Source organism: Peromyscus californicus, unplaced genomic scaffold (genome assembly GCF_007827085.1).
Source record: "Peromyscus californicus insignis strain IS unplaced genomic scaffold, ASM782708v3 Scaffold_3__1_contigs__length_106647218, whole genome shotgun sequence".
NCBI lineage: Eukaryota > Metazoa > Chordata > Mammalia > Rodentia > Cricetidae > Peromyscus > Peromyscus californicus.
The window spans coordinates 898807-916758 of NW_026294551.1; the positions used below are offsets into that span (position 1 = coordinate 898807).

Consider the following 17952-nt stretch of genomic DNA (forward strand, 5'->3'; position numbering starts at 1 on the left):
AGGGTACTACCTTCTCAAGTGGGCGCCCCAAGAACCCAGACTCTGGTCCAGTTGATGCAAACAGCAAGAGGTTTATTGAAGCGGCTGTACAGTCGGGCCACTCCTATCCTGAGAGCAAGAGTCGCATCCTACTGCAGCCACATAGGTACTTTTAAAGGAAAAACCCACAAAAGCCACAAGATTACAATTCCCATACAATTTCGTTTCAATTGATTTATGTCTAGAGGCTAATTTCACAAGATCATGATCTGATCACAGAGTGGGTACACTCATGTCCGAATGCACATTCTTCCCGAGACCTCAAGGGGGGTATCAGGGTGGGAGTGAGAGTTACACAAAGGTTACAGTGGTGTTTCCTGGAACACTTGCAATTATCCCAGTCACAGTTGAGCGCATCTCTTAACAGAACTCTCTTTACATTTCTACATTGTGGCTGGGGTGGCTGAGTCAGTTTGCCCTTGGAACTAGCTTTTTAGTTCCTCATTTTCCAGGGGCTTGGGGGGCGGTGTGTAAGCCTAAAGGGTTAGGTCTTTTACCCATAAATTCATGTGAACTTCTAAATTCTCTCTTCTATTCTAATTTAAGTTTTCATTTTAAAAATTAATTATTTTCTTGTGTGTGTGTATGTATGTTTTGCCTGAATGTATGTCTGTGTACCACATGTGTGTCTGGTGCCTACAGAAGCCAGGCGATAGTGCACCAGAGTTTCAATTAGCTTTGAGCCACCATGTGGGTGCTGGATATTGAACCCAGGTTCTCTGGAAGAGCAGCTAGCATTCTTAACTGCTGTGGATGTCTTTCTGTATGCTGTGAATATGTGTTGCTCTGATTGGTTGATAAATAAAGCCATTTGGCCTATGGCAAGGCAGCTTAGAGGCAGGTGGGAAATCCAAACAGACAGACAGGAAGAGAAAGGAGAGGCAAGGCAGATGCTACAAGCTGCTGCCAGGAAAAGCAAGATGTAAAGATACTGGTAAGCCACAAGCCACGTGGCAAAGTACAGGTTTATAGAAATGGGTTAATTTAAGATATAAGAGCTAGCTAACAAGAGGCCTGCCATAGCCTATACAGTTTGTAAGTAATATAAGCCTCTGTGTGTTTACTTGGGTCTGAGCGGCTTTGGGACCAGGCAGGACCCAGGGAAACTTCCGCCTACACTTAACTACTGAGTTATCTCTCCATCTCCTAGTTTTCTTTTCTGTTTAAAAATTTTATTATATTTTATTTATTTGGTGTGTGTGTGCTTGTGTCTCGTGGTGTATGTGTGTAGGTCAGACAACAGCTTGCAGGAATTAGTTCTCTCCTTCTACCATGTGGGTTCTTGCTGTGGGATGGTCTGTATGTCAAATTGCTCTCATTGGTCAATAAATAAAATGCTGATTGGCCAGTGGCCAGGCAGGAAGTATAGGCGGGACTAACAGAGAGGAGAATTAAGGAAACAGGAAGGAAAGAGAGACACTGCCAGCCGCTGCCATGACAAGCAGCATGTGAAGATATCAGTAAGCCACAAGCCACGTGGCAAGGTATAGATTTATGGAAATGGATTAATGTAAGCTATAAGAACAGTTAGCAAGAAGCCTGCCACGGCCATACAGTTTGTAAGCAATATAAGTCTCTGTGTTTACTTGGTTGGGTCTGAGCAGCTGTGGGACTGGCTGGTGACAGAGATATGTCCTGACTGTGGGCAAGGCAGGAAAACTCTAGCTACAGGTTCTAGTGTCAGGCCTGGTGGAAAGTATCTTCATTTACGAAACCATCTTGTCAGCCCCCAGTCTCAGTTTTCTACGACTGCATCAACAACAAATGACTTTGACTCTTGTTCTGTGAATTACGTAAGTCAGAACACATGTAATAAGCTAATTTTGTCTGACTTCAAAGCCTTGCATTCCTTGCAGTGCCGTCTCAGTGTGTCTGGTAGGCTTCTAGGAATGTCCTAACAACTGCCCGTGATGGATCCTGCTTCAGTGCCCATTCTCCTGAGAGTCGGTATCAGGAGCATTTGTTGTGGGACTCTTGGGGGTAGAGTATATTTTCATACTTTATGTGAGTGTGTGTGTTTTGTGTGCGTAGTGTACACTCATGTCTGAAGGGCAAAGGAGGATATTGGGTGCCCTGTTCTATCACTCTTCACTTTATTACTTTGAGACAGGGTCTCTCACTGAAGCTGAAGCAAGGCTGGCAGTCAGCAAGCCCCAGAAGTCCTCTTATTCCCACCCCCAACAGTGCTGTGGTTGTAGATATGTGTCTAGCTATGCCCAACATTTTATGTGAGTGCAAGGGATTCAAATTCATAGACAGTGTTGTTACTCCCTGGACCTTTCTCCTACCTCCCCCCGCACCTTTGTGTATGTGTTTTGTTTTGTTTGAGGCAGCATCTGATGTAATACAGGCTGGCTAGAGACTCAATATACAGCTGAGGATGACTTTGAATTCTTGATCTTCCTGCCTCTACCTCCCAAGAGCTGTGATTACAGGCATGTATCACCATGCCCAGCTTACTCTGTGCTTCTTGTTAAATATATTTCTATTTAATGTTTTGAGTTGCTGTAGCAGGGCTTCCCATGCTCATGCCACTTTGATGTAAGACAAATTTTCTGATGCATTATTAAGTATAGATTCTGCTGAAGCTTTCCTATATTCAGTTGTTCTGTTCTAGTGATATCTGTCTTAATTTGGGCTCCCCAGGGCAAAGCCTGGGTAAGAACTGGTGTGGGAACTCTTGTAGGGGTATATACAGAAGCAGGAGGGTGGAAGGAAGTGACCAGTTGTACTGAATCAGCACAGGAACTCCAGGGGTGCAGCTCTTCCCATGATCGACTGGCTCCAGATTGGTCTCTGTCCAATGGTGCAGTAGAACTGTATGGGACAGAAAGGAGGCTCCTCCTGCCCTCAGCACTGGCTCTGTGGAAATCCTGGGTACAAGCCTCCATATTCTGGGGTTGGTGTCACCTTCTTCTGTGGAGAAAGCTACAAGGCCTCAGGAAATTCATCAACTCATCATACCTAAACTGGAACCCAGCATTAATGAGTGATGGAGCAGGCTCCTTTCTGCCCATTGTCCTGCTCAGTTAGCATTGCCACCTCTTCCTCAAGACCCACAATCATGGTCCCCAGGGTGATGGTATGTGCTGTATGTGCTCCAGGAATGTGAGGGTCTGAAGCATAGATGAGCATGAGCAAGCTTGCTTCTGTACCCAGTGGAGCATGCTAGTCATACATTGACAATTGTCTGAGCCTCTCATAAGGTTCCAAGAGATGCCACATTCCCACAGAGGTCATAGAATGGTAGGTGCCAGGGACCAGGTTGGGAATTAGGGTCAGTGGTGGCAGATGTCCAATTTGGGACGATGCATAGGCTAGGGTAGAAGGTAGGGATGGCTGTACAGCAAGGTGAGTATGCTTAGTCCTGCTAATAGTGCTTGGAAAAATGGCTGAAAGTAGATTTCATACTATAGATATTTTACAGAAAGTTTTGGACTGCCCTATAATTGACCACAATTGACATGATTTTTTCTATAGACAGTACACTGTTCACATTGCTATGCTCAGGATAGGAGCCAATTTGTACCAGCTTCTATTCTGTGCTCATCACCCCTTCATGCAGCTTTGCTGGAGCATAACTGACTCCAAAGCCTCATTTCCGGGGCTGGAGAGATGACTCAAAGGTTAAGAGCACTTGCTGATCTTGTAGAGGGAATCCACATTGCATGGCTCACAACAGTCTATAACTAAATCTCCATGGGAATCCAATACCCTCTTCTGGCCTCCTTGGACATCTTAATACACATGGTATACACAGACACATACACATAAGTAATAATACAATTTTTAAAATTGAGAAGTCTGACCCACTCCCTTATGCTTCACCCCACAGGTGACCTACGGCTCTTTTGACTACACTTCACTGCTTTACCTCTCGGATTACTTAGAGGACTTCGGTGGAGGGCGCTTTGTGTTCATGGAGGAAGGGTCCAACAAGACAGTGGAGCCCAGAGCTGGTAGGACACAGCCTGGTGGGTTGTCCTAGGGTATGGGATACAGGCCTGTAATTCAGCTAGATGGCATTTGTGCATGTTCACAAGCATGTATGTACACACGCATGCGCTCGCTCTCTCTCACACACACACACACACACACACACACACACAAACACACACACACATACACACACACACACACACATGTACTGTGGGTGAGGTGGACTTTACTCCAGGCAATACTACATTTATCGTTTGGTCTTAGTTCTAGGTTTGTCCAAGTCTACCTGCTAATCATAACACCCAGAGGCCAGCTTTGTTACTCAGTTGCCCAGTGTTACTGCAAGTGACTGGCAGGGCCAGGCTTCTAGGGGTATCACATTGGAGTTGGAGTGCAGGGTCTCACCAGATTCTGTTGCATGCTCCTGTTCAATACCTTTTGTTTGTTTGTTTGTTTGTTTTGTTTTGTTTTGTTTTGAGACAGGGTTTCTCTGTGTAACAGCCCTGGCTATCCTGGCTGGCCTTGAATGCACAGAGATCCGCCTGCCTCTACCTCCCGAGTGCTAGGATTAAAGGTGTGTGATACCATGCCTGACTTCTCCATGACCTTTTTTGAAGGGACCTAACAACTTAAGATTAAGTGATGTTGGCTGGGGAGAATCACAGTGGTGAGTGCTTATGCATGAGGCCCTAGAATCCCTAGCTCCACAAAATAAAGACAATAAAAATAAGAAAGACTAAATGATAGTTCTAATGCAATGTTAGACATCGTGTGCTGCATTCTACTGTGTCCTGCATAACATTGTGGGGCCTGTCTCAGAGCTCATCTCCCTGGTGGCCTGAAGACCCAGAGTCCCTAGCACCATGCTGCATGGTTCTCCCCAGGGAGCAGACAAATGCCCCTTCCTGCCTAACCTCTGGAGAGACTGAGCCCAGGTCCTAGTGGGGAGGTAGAAACTGAGCCTAGGTCTGAGTAGGAGGTGGAAATTGAGTCCAGATCCTGGTAGACAGGTGATAGCTTTGGGGACCCAGTCCTATGTGGGAGAATACAGGAACGTGTGTTCCACCTTCCTGAGATGTGGTCTCTGCCCCTGGTCAAGACCCAGCTGCCGTGCAAACACACACACACACTGGCCGTTGCACCAGCATGTCTTCTGTACCATGTTCCACCTGTCTGCTACAGTGTCTCCCTCACCAGCTAAGTGGTCCTGTTGTCACTTCTCTGGCTATTAACAGCTCCATCAGAGCAGCAAGGCTGTCCACACAAGATGATTTAGAAAATCGTTTTGGACTATGGATCCAGCACCTCCTTGCAATGGTGTTTGCTGTGACCTGCACAGCCTGGATGACTGACAAGTGATGAGGAATGAAGAAATGACAGGCACACCTACAGAGAAGCTGGGATTGAGTGGCCCACGTGCTCTAAGGAAACATACCAGCAGCCCAGAACTCAGTGCGTTTATTATATGCTACTGAGCAAGGAGGTGTGTTATTTTATACAGCTAAACAAAGAGACAGGTTTATTATATACAACTAATCTCAGTAAGGGAGGGTGCTGTAGGGGAGCAGTCGTCAGGAAAGAGGAAGCTGTGGTTGATAGTCTCTGCATACACCAGTTTAAGCTGAAGGTCAATTTTGGTAACATCTGTATTTGCACCAGAGAAAGGTTTTGCCATTCCAGTGGGTCTGAAGCATTAGGGTCCTAGATATGGCCATGGTCATGCCAGTAATACATATTGAGGCTGGGCATATTGGCACATACCTTTAATCCCAGAACTTAAGAGACAGAAGCAGGCAGATCTCTATCATTTTGAGGCCAGCCTGATTTGCAAAATGAGTTTCAGAACAACCAGAACTACATAAAGCGACTCTGTTTCAACAAACAGAACAGAAATAATACATATTCATTCAGGACTTCATCCACTTCCATAAGTGTTGAACATGAAAACAGCTTTTAAAAATGTGTTTATGTGTGTATGTATGAGTGTGGGTTTGTGCACATGAGTGCAGTGCCTGTAGAGGCCAGAAGAGGGCATCAGATTTTCTGAACTAGAGTAATAGGCAGTTGTCAGCTGCCTGACCTTGGTGCTGGGCACTGAACTTGGGTTCTCTGTTCTCTACAAGAACAATATATGCTCATAACTGATGTGCCATCTCTCCAGCCTTTGAAAATCGCTTCTAAATCAAAAGATAGAATGGGAAATTAAAGGGTACTGTCTCTCCTTTGGTTGGCATTGATCATGGGACAGGCCATGTCTACATCCTATAGGCAGCTGGGACTCAGTGACTCATTCAGTGTGGTGTGAGCCTCTATTGATGGGTTTAGGACCTAAGAACAGAGTGGCTACACCAGACCAGGCCCCAGACTGCGTGAAGGGTGAGTCCAGGAAACAGTGCTACTTTGCAGATGGTACAGGAGTATCCACCATGGTGGCTGAACAGGATGGGTATGGCATTGCCATGGTCTCCCTGCAGACTGGAACTGTAGAGACTGGCATGAGAGCTGGCTGCTACATGGGAATTGATATGAATTATGGGGACATGTCCTAGTCACTGTTCTGTTACTATGAAGAGACCCATGACCATGGCAACTTTTATAAAGGAAAGCATTTAATTGGGGCTTGCTTACAGTTTCAGAGGTGTCCTCCATTGTCATCATGGCAGGGAACGTGGCAGCATATAGGCAGACATGTTGCTGGAGAAGTAGCTGAGAGTTCTATATCTGGATCCTCAGGCAGCAGGAAGAGAGGGCCACTGGGCCTGGCTTGGGCTCTTGAAATCTCAAAGCTCACCCTCAGTGACATACTTCCTCCAACAAGGCCACATCTACTCCCAAAAGGCCACATTCTCCTAATCCTTTCAAATAGTGCCACTTCCTGGTGACCAGGCATTCAAATCTTTAAGCCTTTGGGGACCATTCTCATTCAAACCATCATAAGACATCACTATTTACCACTTAGGGCTCCTGAGGGGGGAACAGGACTCAGGAGGTCCCTCTCCTGAGATTAGAGGGACCTGTTTTGGAACCCTGGGGACCTGTCTAGGGCTGTTTGATGGTCACGGCCCGGCCTGCTCCCTAGATGAGGGTAAAAGCTGATGGAATATGTCAACTTCTGGCTTCACCTACTAAGGTAAGTAAGGTATTAAGCACACTACCAGTGTCAGTCACTCCTGTGAGAAGTATACCCAGTACCTCCTTCTAAAAGCCATGTTAAAACTTAAAATATAGAAAGAACAAATATTTAATTTCATAATGAATTCCCTAGAATCATGACAGTCATCTATATCTGTGCAATGTTCCTCTTCCTGGGCTCATGGCAGGCTCTCTGGCCATCTCCGGGTGCATTGTTCCTCTCCTTATATCTGTTTTTGCCACTGCCCAGCCTGGTGCTCAGAATCCAGCAAAAGCCATTCACACTCACCCGAAGTTCATTATGAAATTCATTGTGAATTATAATTCTCCAAGGGAAGAAGCTGAAGGGTAGGGTCCTGGTGAGCCAGGCAAGTTTCCTGCCATTTACCACAAATCCCAGCTCTAGCCATCCATGGGACACACATAGGGTCCTTCTGACCAGGTGCTCATTGAGTCTTAATGACCAGGGTTTTTATTGGCTGTTGGTAAAGAGAGCATGGCTGACACCCCCCAACCCGTGTAACTCTCTGGCCCTCAGAGGTTGGGCTTATTCCATATGGCCCTGGGCCCTGCTGTAAATCATGAGGCTGGCTGGACTACGTGGTGGGGCTCACAACCCAGGTCAGCAAAGACTGTGGTCAATCCTTTCTCTGAAATAGATAAGGTGTGGTCAGTCAACTGTTTATTTGCTCCCACCCTGTACTGTAACCCCCAGTCAGTACACTTGGGATACCCTTTAGGGGTCCCAAGCACTTTATGGACTGAAAGCCAGCAAAACTTTGGAGTAGCTGTCACTCAGGGACTATGATTACATGAGGAGACATGCAGGATTCTAGAAACCTAGGTCACTTTGTAATTTGGTTTTTCAGTTGTCAAGTTCAGTCCTGCTTTAAGGATGTAGGTGACCATCAGACAGTGCTTCCCAGGGATAGGGGGTGTCATACAATCCCCTGTTCTGAGAACTGGGGTGTCCTTGTTCATCATTGTGCTTGGCAGTCCTTGTCTGTCTTTGTCTCTGCTCTGGGGCTGATGTTTCGATTCCATTGTAAGGGTCCTATCATTTTGTAACTCCAAGACCTCTCTGACATATCTGTCATTTCAAAAACATGGACTTTTGAGCTGTCAGATTTTAGTGGAGTTCATTAAAAGTAAATGAAGTCCGAAGCCTGCACTAGCCTGTGTCAGCATTACCACCGTCATTTAGGGCGTGAGAGTCTTTAAGCAGTGAGGAAAGTGATAAACATGACTATTTTTCCCTCACAAAGCGGTACTGCAGTCTGCAGCCGTGGAGGTATCCATTCGCTGTGCGAGGTTGGGTCCTGCAAGCTGAGCCTCTTTATATCAGCTGACTATTCCCAAGTCACCTGGTCACAGGAGAGGCTTCAACTAGAGTACAGGAGTCCTTCCTGTAAAAAGGTGATGCTGTAGCCATGCACCCTGCAGCTATGTGCTCACCATGAGCTGTCTCCCTGACTTGCACACTCTGTCTTTTTCTGTCTCGCTCCTCTTCCTCCCACCCTTCTGGGTTTTTGTTGTTGTTTGTTTTGTTTTGAGACAGTCTCATGAGGCTGATCTTGAATTCCTGATTCTTTGCCATCATTTGCCAAGTGCTGGGATTACAGTTGTGTGCTGTCACACATGGCTTTATTTCCTCAACTCTTGAAGGAAATCAAAGTTGAAGCTCTTAAGAAGTCCAATTTATTGGGTTTGGGGATTTAGCTCAGTGGTAGAGCACTTGCCTAGCAAGTGCAAGGCCCTGGGTTTGGTCCTCAGCTCTGAGAAAGAAAAAAAAAGAAGTTCAACGTATTGATCTTTTTCTTCTAGTATTCATTCTTTTTTTAATTTGTTTTGTTTTGTTTTTGTTTTTTTGAGACAGGGTTTCTCTGTGTAGCTTTGGAGCCTGTCCTGGAACTCTCTCTGTATATAGTATTCATTCTTTAAGACAATGCCTAAGAAATATTTGCCACCCTAAGATTATAGGGATTTTTCTTGTGTTCATTTGTAGAGACTTTATGACTTCTTTTTTTTAAAGGTTTATTTATTTATTATGTATACAGTGTTCTGCCTGCATGTGTCCTTGCAGGCCAGAAGAGGGCACCAGATCTAATTGCAAGGGGTTGTGAGCCACCATGTGGTTGCTGGGAATTGAACTCAGGACCTCTGGAAGAGCAGTCAGTGCTCTTAACCACTGAGCCATCTCTCCAGCCCAACTTTATGACTTTTATATTAATGCTTCTGATCCTTGTTGAAATAATATTGATGTGTGGTGTGAGGTAGGGGCCAGTGTTCACTTGTTATATATGGGTTTCCAGATGTTTCTACATCATTTGTTGAAGAGACTGTCTTACCCATCAAATGATCCTTGAAGCTTTTGTCATAGGTCCATAGACTGTGTCCATATGCTTCTGGCTCCGCCCACTGAGTGACTCGCCATAATGTCTCCACCACTATAGCTTTATAACCTGGAACACAGGTGGCATTAGTTCTTATTCTTCATTTTAAAAGTTGTTTTTGCTGCCAAAATTTTTTTGTCTTCATTTCTAAACGAATTTTAGAGTCTACTTGCTAATTTCTGCAAAAATTTTGTTTTGAGTTGCATTGAATCTGTGGAGTAATTAAAGCAAAATACCAAGGTTTTTGGCTGGCCCACTTCCACCTACAAGTGCTCCCATAACTTTTGTGTTTTCATTTTCCTATCTTTTACTCAAATATGAGATAAATCAACACCATAGTATGTTAAGTATGTTATTAAGTTATCCTATCCCCTCTCTTTAAATGATTTATCCCTTCTCTTGGGAATTAGCAGGAGAGTGTCCTCCCCCTGCCCCCACCCTCAACCTGCTCATCCCTTCCAATATTTCCCACCCCTTTCTGGATCCAGGTTTCTAGCTGGGAGTATCTCCCTTTAGCCTGTGGCAAGGAGGCTGCAGTGATGTTTCTGAATGTGTCCTCATTTTACCTTTTATCCCCTCAATGGTGCTGGGGATGAGCCCAGGTTCTCATGAATGCAGCATAGGCATTATACTGTAAGCTGCACCCCTAGATCTCACTGTTTATTGTTTTGTTTTGCTTTGAGACAGGGTTTTATTCTGTAGCTCAGGCTAACTGGACACTTCAGATGCTCTGTCTCAGACTCTCGACTCCTGAGATTATATATGAATATCACACTGCCTGGTGCCCCTCATTGTTTTGTTTTGTTTTTTTTTAATTTTATTTTCATTGGATGTTAAATTCTGAGTTGATAGGGGTCCTATGTGCTTGCCCTTCCTGATTCCCCCCAACTCTTTTTATTTCTTTCTTTTTTTTTTCTTTTTCTTTTTTGAGACTGGTCAAGCTTTTCTTGAACTTATGATCCTTTTGCCTCAGTCGTAAGGTACTGGGATTCTACATGAGCCACCATTTGTTTTATTTTATGTGTGTGTTAGCCTTCATATTGTAGGTGCCCTGTGTCCTTGAAGTGTTCACAGATGCCAGAAGAGGACACCAGATCCCCTGGAGGTACAGATGGTTGTGAGCTGCCATGTGGGTGCTGGAAATTGCACCGAGGTCCTCTGCAAAAGCAGCAAGTGCTCTTAACTGCTGAGCTGTCTCTACCCTCTTTTTTTGAAATAGACTCTCAGATATCTCAGAATACCTCAGACTAGCCTTGAATTCACTCTGTGGCCAAGGGTGACTTTGAACTGATTCTTCTGTCTCTGCTTCTCTCTCAAGTGCTGGGATTGAAGATGTACACCATCATGCTCAGTTAATCCAGTACACAGGATCAAACCTAGGACTTCATGCATGCTAGGCAAGCACTCTCTCAGCTGAGCTATATCCCCAGTGAAATGTTTGTTTTGTTTTGTTTTGTTTTTAAGCAGGGTGAAGGGATTTAACCAGCAAATAAAGGGTCTAGTGACCTCACGTTCATCTTTGAGGTATTAACATAAGCTTTGGTTTAAACAGGGTAAGAGGTGTTCATAATTAAGCAGTCTTGGACAAGGTTAGGTATGGTTAACCATTGTCTCCATTCTGGTTCTCCAGAGTGGTAGGAAGTTGTTTTAGCCATCATCTCTGCTCCAGAGTGCACTCTCACCTACCTATACAATTACCTTCATCTGGAAGGATGCTCTGTCCTACAAGACTCTAGCAATAAAAGGTGACTGCAGGTTTAGGATAATGACATTTCTGTGCTGTTAGCCTAAAGGGGGATGAGATGGTCAGGAGGTAGTCCTCAGTCCTTAGCATGCCTACACAGAGTCAAGCAGGAGTCTAACACAAAGTAAAGGAGATGGACACAAAATGGAGGCAGAGATGTCAGGCTTTCATCCTGCTTTTAGTTGCCCATGGGTCCAAGTGTGGAGTATGGGCAAGCCCCTAAGTGCCTGTTATACTACTTTTTAGCAAAACAAGCCCCTAAGTGCCTGTTTTACTACTGTATCTTGGTAAAGGATATCACATAACCAAGAAGCATGAAAGAGAGAGGGTGGGAACAAGTGGATTAAAATATCTTATTCATTTTTCTTTCTTTTTTAAAGATAAGGTCTCACTATGTAGCCCTGGCTGGCCTAGAACTCTGTATGTGGACCAGGTTGGCCTCAAACTCACAGAGGTCTGCCTGCCCTTGTCCCTAAGTGCTGGGATTAAAGTCATGGGGCAACTCAGAAAATGTGGGGCTTTTACCCACCAACCCCACAGCTCCCCAGAGTTTTCTTGAGTGTGAGCAGCAGGAAATATTAGATAGAAGGATTTATATTGCGGAGATAAACAGATAGAAAATAAAGGATAGCCTCCAGAGGGCCTGAAACCTTTTCCAATGGGCCCTGACTGTCTCTGCCCCAGGGTATTTATAGAGACGCCAAGGGGTGGAGCAAAAGACCTCCTCCCCCAGCACAGCCAAGTGCAGACCATCTCAGACACCTGCACTCAGGCCTGTGGTCCTAATCATCCTCTATGTGGACCTGCTGGATAAAGCCACGAGGAACCTGAAAACGGGCTCCCACAAGAAAATATCATTTTTAAAAAAATTTCAGTTCCTACTGCTCCTGAGGAGAAGCCAGCCACTGTCTCTTGTATATGCTTCCCTCCTCCTCTGCTACTTTCAAGATTTTCAGTAATTTTGTTTCATCAGCTTGATCGTGGTGTGCAGAGGTACTGATTTATTTATTTGCATTTTTCATCCCCTTGGGGGAATGTTTGGTCACTGATTCTTTTAGCATTTTTTTTTTTTTAAATCCCAATGTGAATCTCTTCTAAACCTGCTAGTTAGTGTATGGTTTCCTGTCTTCCCAAGCTCAGGAGACCCTGTCGTCTTCCATTGTTTTTCCTGTGTAGTCTGGCTGTGTGAAGGACATACAGGACTGTCTGGATCTGTGAGAACTCCTCTCTTACTGAACGTTGCCACACAGAAGTGTGTCTGTCATTGTGGAGGAGCAGAAAGGGTAGACAGCGAGGGGACCAAGTATCTCAGGTACCCCCTCCATGGGGCTCTCTGTGCATTGAGGTTAGGCTGCCTGTTTCCACATCTCAGGTTTAGTTGACAAAGGAAGAAACAAGGACAAAATGTCTTTAAAAACACATGAGCTCACTGGGCGGTGGTGGCGCACACCTTTAATCCCAGCACTCCGGAGGCAGAGGCAGGCGGATCTCTGTGAGTTCAAGGCCAGCTTGGTCTCCAAAGCAAGTTCCCAGAAAGGTGCAAAGCTACACAGAGAAACCCTGTCTCGAAAAAAAACCAAAACCAAACAAACAAACAAACAAACAAAAAAAGAAAACAAAACACATGAGCTCAGAAAGTGGTAACTCCACACACCCTGGAAAGCCTGGCCCTTCATACACAGTGCTTGATGGGTGCAGGAGGAAGGGCGGGCCACCAAGGCTCCTCACACTTGGTTTCTTTGCTCTGCATTCTCTGGGTTCTGTCAGCCTCCCACTAGGATGTGGTACAGGTCAGATGGACTTTTCTCCCTTTTTGAGGGTTTAAAGTCCCAGTAGGAAGAAATGCAGTGGCCAGAAGGGAAACAGCATTGTCATGAAGCATGTGAAGGCCTGCTGCGCGTCAGATGCGGCCCTTTCTGAATCTCAGTGTTGCGCAGGAGTTCACAAAGCTGGGTGCAGCGTTTAGCAGTAAGCACTTACAGTAAAAGTGTGTACAAGCCGCTTAGAGACTCAAGCAGATACACACTCTCTTAGAAGTTTGGAAGGACTCCCAAGACCAGGGCATGACACCCTGAGTAGCCCTGGATGCTGCATGGAAGGGGCTGTTTCTGTTTTCACGGGTCATCTATTTTGACATGCTTCTCTGGGTTGCTAGGATAATAATGATTATCCTCCATGATTGATTTTTTTTAAAGTTCTTATTTCTGTTTTACATGTATGGGTGTTTTGTCTGCATGTGTGTCTGTAAACATGTGCAGTGCCTATGGAAGTCACAAGAGGCATCAGATTCCTTAGTGCTGGAGTTAGAGCCAACTGAGAGCTGCCATGTGGATGCTGGTCATCATACCCAGAGGACTCTGGGAGAGCAACCAGTGCTCTGAACTGCTGAACCATCTCTCCAGCCCCTGTGATTAGTTTTTATTTCCCACCTGTCAGACCTGGAAAGCTACTAGCAAGCCACTGTCTCCCCACAATAGAAAGTCCCCATAGCCAGGAAGACTGGGGGTCCCCTCTGCCCCCTTGATGCACCCAGCACTGCTGGTTCAGTTCTCTAAGTCCTCTGGCTTTTGTCACAGCAGTTGGGGGTCAGGGTTTCTCCATCTTGTCCAGTGCTGTTCTGTTCATTGCTGTGTTCATTCTGCAAGTGTGGCCTAGAGGTTACCTCTCTTTTCTCTCCCTCCAGGTCGAGTCTCATTCTTTACCTCAGGCTCTGAGAACCTGCACCGGGTGGAGAAAGTCCTCTGGGGTACCCGCTATGCCATCACTATCGCTTTTACCTGCAACCCTGACCATGGCATCAAGGATCCAGTACTCACGTAACAAGCTAGGTTGCGTCCTGAGAACCATGTCTGGAAGCCTGGGGGTAGCACCCTATTGTTGGGACACAGCCTTGTCGATGAAGGCACTCCCAGGCCAGGCTGAACGTGCGCTCACCCCCTCCCCCCATTCCAGCCCATCGCTGCTGCACAGAGTGCCTTATGAATTAGCCTGAATTTTGATTTGCTGATGTTTTAATATTTTCATCTGTGAGTAAATCAGGAGTCTCTCACCTGATAGCTCTGAGTGTGTGAGATGCCCGCCATGGCTGGCAGGCCTCATTCCTCAGGAGGGATCCCCATGTAGGGAAGAAACACCCATCTGTTAGTGGAGCTAGACATCTTACCCCAGTCCACATAGCCCACTGAAGGTATTCAGTTCTAGAATAGACCAGGCAAAAAGGAGGGGACACAGGAACAGAAATGGTGGCACTTTGGAGAAGGCTCCAGTAGTTGGTATCTCTGGGAACCTGAGAAATTTCATGGGTGAAGGATAATTCTGTGCGTTTAAGGAGGAGATGGACATTGTGTGACTGAGTGACTAAGTCTGTACCTGAGAACCAGCCTGAATTCAGTCTTCTGTGCTGGGCCCTGTCTGTCACCAGCATTATCCCTGTAGTACAAGTCCAAGTATGTCCCTGCCAAGGAGGGTCTCATCATCCCTGTGCCCAGCATGAGGCACAGTGTATTTGTCTCCTCATTCTGGTGCCATCTCTTTTCCCATCAGCAGCAGTCAGAAGAACTAGGAATAAACGTGCCATGGGGGAGGCCTGGGCCCCAGGGGCAACTCCAGCTTGATCAATCCAGTTTCTGCCAGGTCAAGCATGGGCCACAGTTGCTCCCTGAAACCACATCCCCAGGAGAAGGGCTGACCCCTCCCCCATGCACACATGTAAATAGAGTCCCAAGAATGTCCCCAAGAAGCAGACTCATCTGGCCATCTTGATATAACATCCTGGGAAGAGCAGCTGGGACATCCCTCTTCTGTCCAGGAAGCATGGCACATGGCCATGCACCCCTGAGGCAGGTGGCCCTGATGTTGAAATTACCCCCACAACCCATATGCCTCCAGTGGTAGTTCAAGACAGCTCAGGCATCTCAGGCCTATGAGCTGACTTGCAGCATGATTAAAAATAAAGGGGGGGGGGGTGCTCCTAGACCCTGGGAATGAGTAGATGTGAGGCCAATGAAGGTATGAGGAGATCTCAAATAGAGGAGCCTGGATCTGCATTGTACCACCTGTCTCAGAGCAGGATGTCTCATCTCCACATGCAGAGAGGATCATGCCTTTGTTCTAGCAGGTTGTACCACGGACAAGACTGTGCTCTGAGTGCTGAGGCCTCTGCTGCCCCCTATTGGTCCTCCTGAGTAGATCATGGGAACAGCCAAGCTCTGGCTGGTGGATGAGGCTGACTGCAGGGCTGCTGCTTCCTGGGCCTGTCCGTCGGGGCAGTGGTGCCAGGCCTCCCTGCAGTTGTCATCTTGTGGCTCTGACCCTTGGATTTCTGGTTGTAGTTAAGACAGGCATGTCATGGGCTGCATGGCAAGGCTGCGTGGCACCTCCCCCATAGTCATAGCCCTGATATCCTCTGCAGCCTTTAAATATTAGGCAGTACCTACCTGGTGAGGAGGTCTGGCCATCTTATCCCAAGCCAGCCAGACACAGCATGAAAAGCAGTACTTGAGTGGGAATAGGTCATGGGTCTTAATGAAGCTCCAGAAGCTTCTGGAAAGGTCACATGGCCAAGAACACTCCTCCACAGCTGGGACCAAAGCTGGGATCACGTGTCAACAATGGTCAGGGGTTTGGGACTGGAACAAGGGTGATCCTGCAGGTCCTAGTAGTTAAGGATAGCCATGGGCATTTGAGCAAGCATCACCCAGCAGCCAGTATAAGGTGACACTCTAGACATGGGTTCAGCCTGTGTTATACTATAACCTGACAGGTTTCTTCAGAGCAAGTGCAAAGCCAGTGCAGTTTCCTCCTCAGATTCACAGCCAAGTCTGTGTGAGCCCCTTCTAGACAATGCCAAGGAGGCCCCGTAATTTTTTTCCTTTAGATCTGTGGTTGTCATTGAAACATTGCCAAAGATATGTCACGTGGAAGCCAGGGAGTGGAGCTCATAAAGGACCTTCATTCACTATTTCTGGGCCAGCATCTTCTTATAGTGTCATGCCTGGACAGACCTAGTGAGTAAGAGTTGAGAGTCCTGTGGATGTGACAAGAACATCCTGTATGATACCTACATAGTACTGTCAGCTTCAGCTTCAGCTGTCCCCACAGCCACAAGTCTCCCCACTTGTTGCCTGTCCTGGGGGTCTAGATCATGTGGACAGAATGAAAGACACTTTTGCTTGTCACTGAAATGGAGATCGAAGACTGCATGGGTCCCACCTTGCAAATCTCCAGGGAAAGCACTGGGATTCTGGAAAGGAAGCCAGGTCTGGGAGGCAGGGACTTCGGGTTCATGGCTACTACCCTGCAAGCTCAGGTATGGGCAGGTCTAATCCCAAACCCTCACATATATTCTGTGAGTCCCATCCATGGTTTCCCATACCCAATGCTTGCAGTGGCACTCTGGAGAGATCTGAAAATCGTCCTGTTACCTATCTGGCCTCCACACAGCCTTAATCTAGGTACCATCAACCTCTGTGGAACCTCTTCTAAGCCTCCATGCAATGTCCCACCTCTTAAATGCTCTTAACTGAGGCAGGAGGTAAGCAAAGCAACAGCCAGAGTTTATTTATGTTTCATGTGCTCAACTGACACATTACTTTCAAGATAACCTGGGGAAACATCACCCAAAGTTCAAAGCAGCAAGACAAACACATTGGAAATAGTAGGTTGAAATCAAACAAAGGAAACCTGGATACACTTCCCTAGAGGCTCTCTGATAAATTGCAGTCCAGTCCCATCTCAGCAGTCTCTCCTGGGACACCTGACACTGTAAATATCAGGGTTTCATCCATTTCTTGAGTATCTGTTTTCATCCCTGTGAGTCGCCTTGTGCCAGGCCTTCAGCTCTCTCCATGAATCTCTGTCTTTCTGTCTCTGTCTGTCTGTGTCTCTGTCTCTCCCTCTCTCAGATAGTGTCTCATTGTGTAGCTCTGACTGGTTTGGAACTTGGTATGTAAACGAGGCTGACCTCTAGCTTACAAAAGTCTGCCTGTTTCTGCCTCCCAAGTGCTGGAAATAAAGGTGTGCACCACCATGCCTGGCTTTCCATGGGTCTTAACCTGAGCGTCTTTTCTGTGCTTTTATTTCCTTCCTGTTAGCACCAACTGGGAGAGAGCAGTTCTTGCCCGTTAGGAGTTAAGACACACCCCTTTGTTCTCTCTGGGGCTCTCAGTTGCCCTTCTGTACTGTGATCGCCCTTGGTATCTGCACCCGTATGTGCACACCATGCACACACATGCAGGGAAGGGTCTGTGGCCTGTGGACTACCCTGTAGAGGATATCGCTCCAACTCAGCCCCATCTGGCTTTCTATCTTATTAAGCCTTCTTGAGGCCTAGATTAGGCAGAACAAGGGGGTGCTTAGGGCTGTATCCGTATTCTTGAGAAGGCAGGCGGGGGCTCACAGAATTCTCTCTGGCTGTGCCATGTTGGAAGATCACATAATGCCCCCTCCTGTGACCTTTTATAAGAACAGAGCACGCCTTTAATCCCAGCACTCAGGAACCAGAGGCAGGTGGATCTCTATGAGTTCTAGGCCAGCCTGGTCTATAGAACAAGTTCCAGGACAGGCTCCTAAAGCTACACAGAGAAACCCTGTCTCAAAAAACAAACAAACAAAAAGAACAGATAGCGCTAGTTGGGACTCTTTAAAAGGCCTGAGAAGGATAAGGGGATGGGTACCCTAGGGTCTCCACACACCTTAGCTTCTTAA

At 46.5% G+C, this 17952-nt stretch overlaps 1 protein-coding gene across 2 annotated transcripts in view; it reads left to right on the forward strand.

Annotated features, from left to right (window-relative positions):
• Positions 1 to 17277, forward strand: part of Ogfod3 (2-oxoglutarate and iron dependent oxygenase domain containing 3) — a 37468-nt gene extending 20191 nt beyond the window's left edge. The window contains exons 8-9 of one of the 2 annotated variants that reach the window (XM_052758415.1): positions 3875 to 3998; positions 13931 to 17277. In XM_052758415.1, coding sequence (XP_052614375.1) covers positions 3875 to 3998; positions 13931 to 14067 — 261 coding nt within the window. In that variant the 3' untranslated portion in view covers positions 14068 to 17277. The other variant, XM_052758416.1, reaches the window with a different exon arrangement.
• The last annotated feature ends 675 nt before the right edge of the window (positions 17278 to 17952 follow it).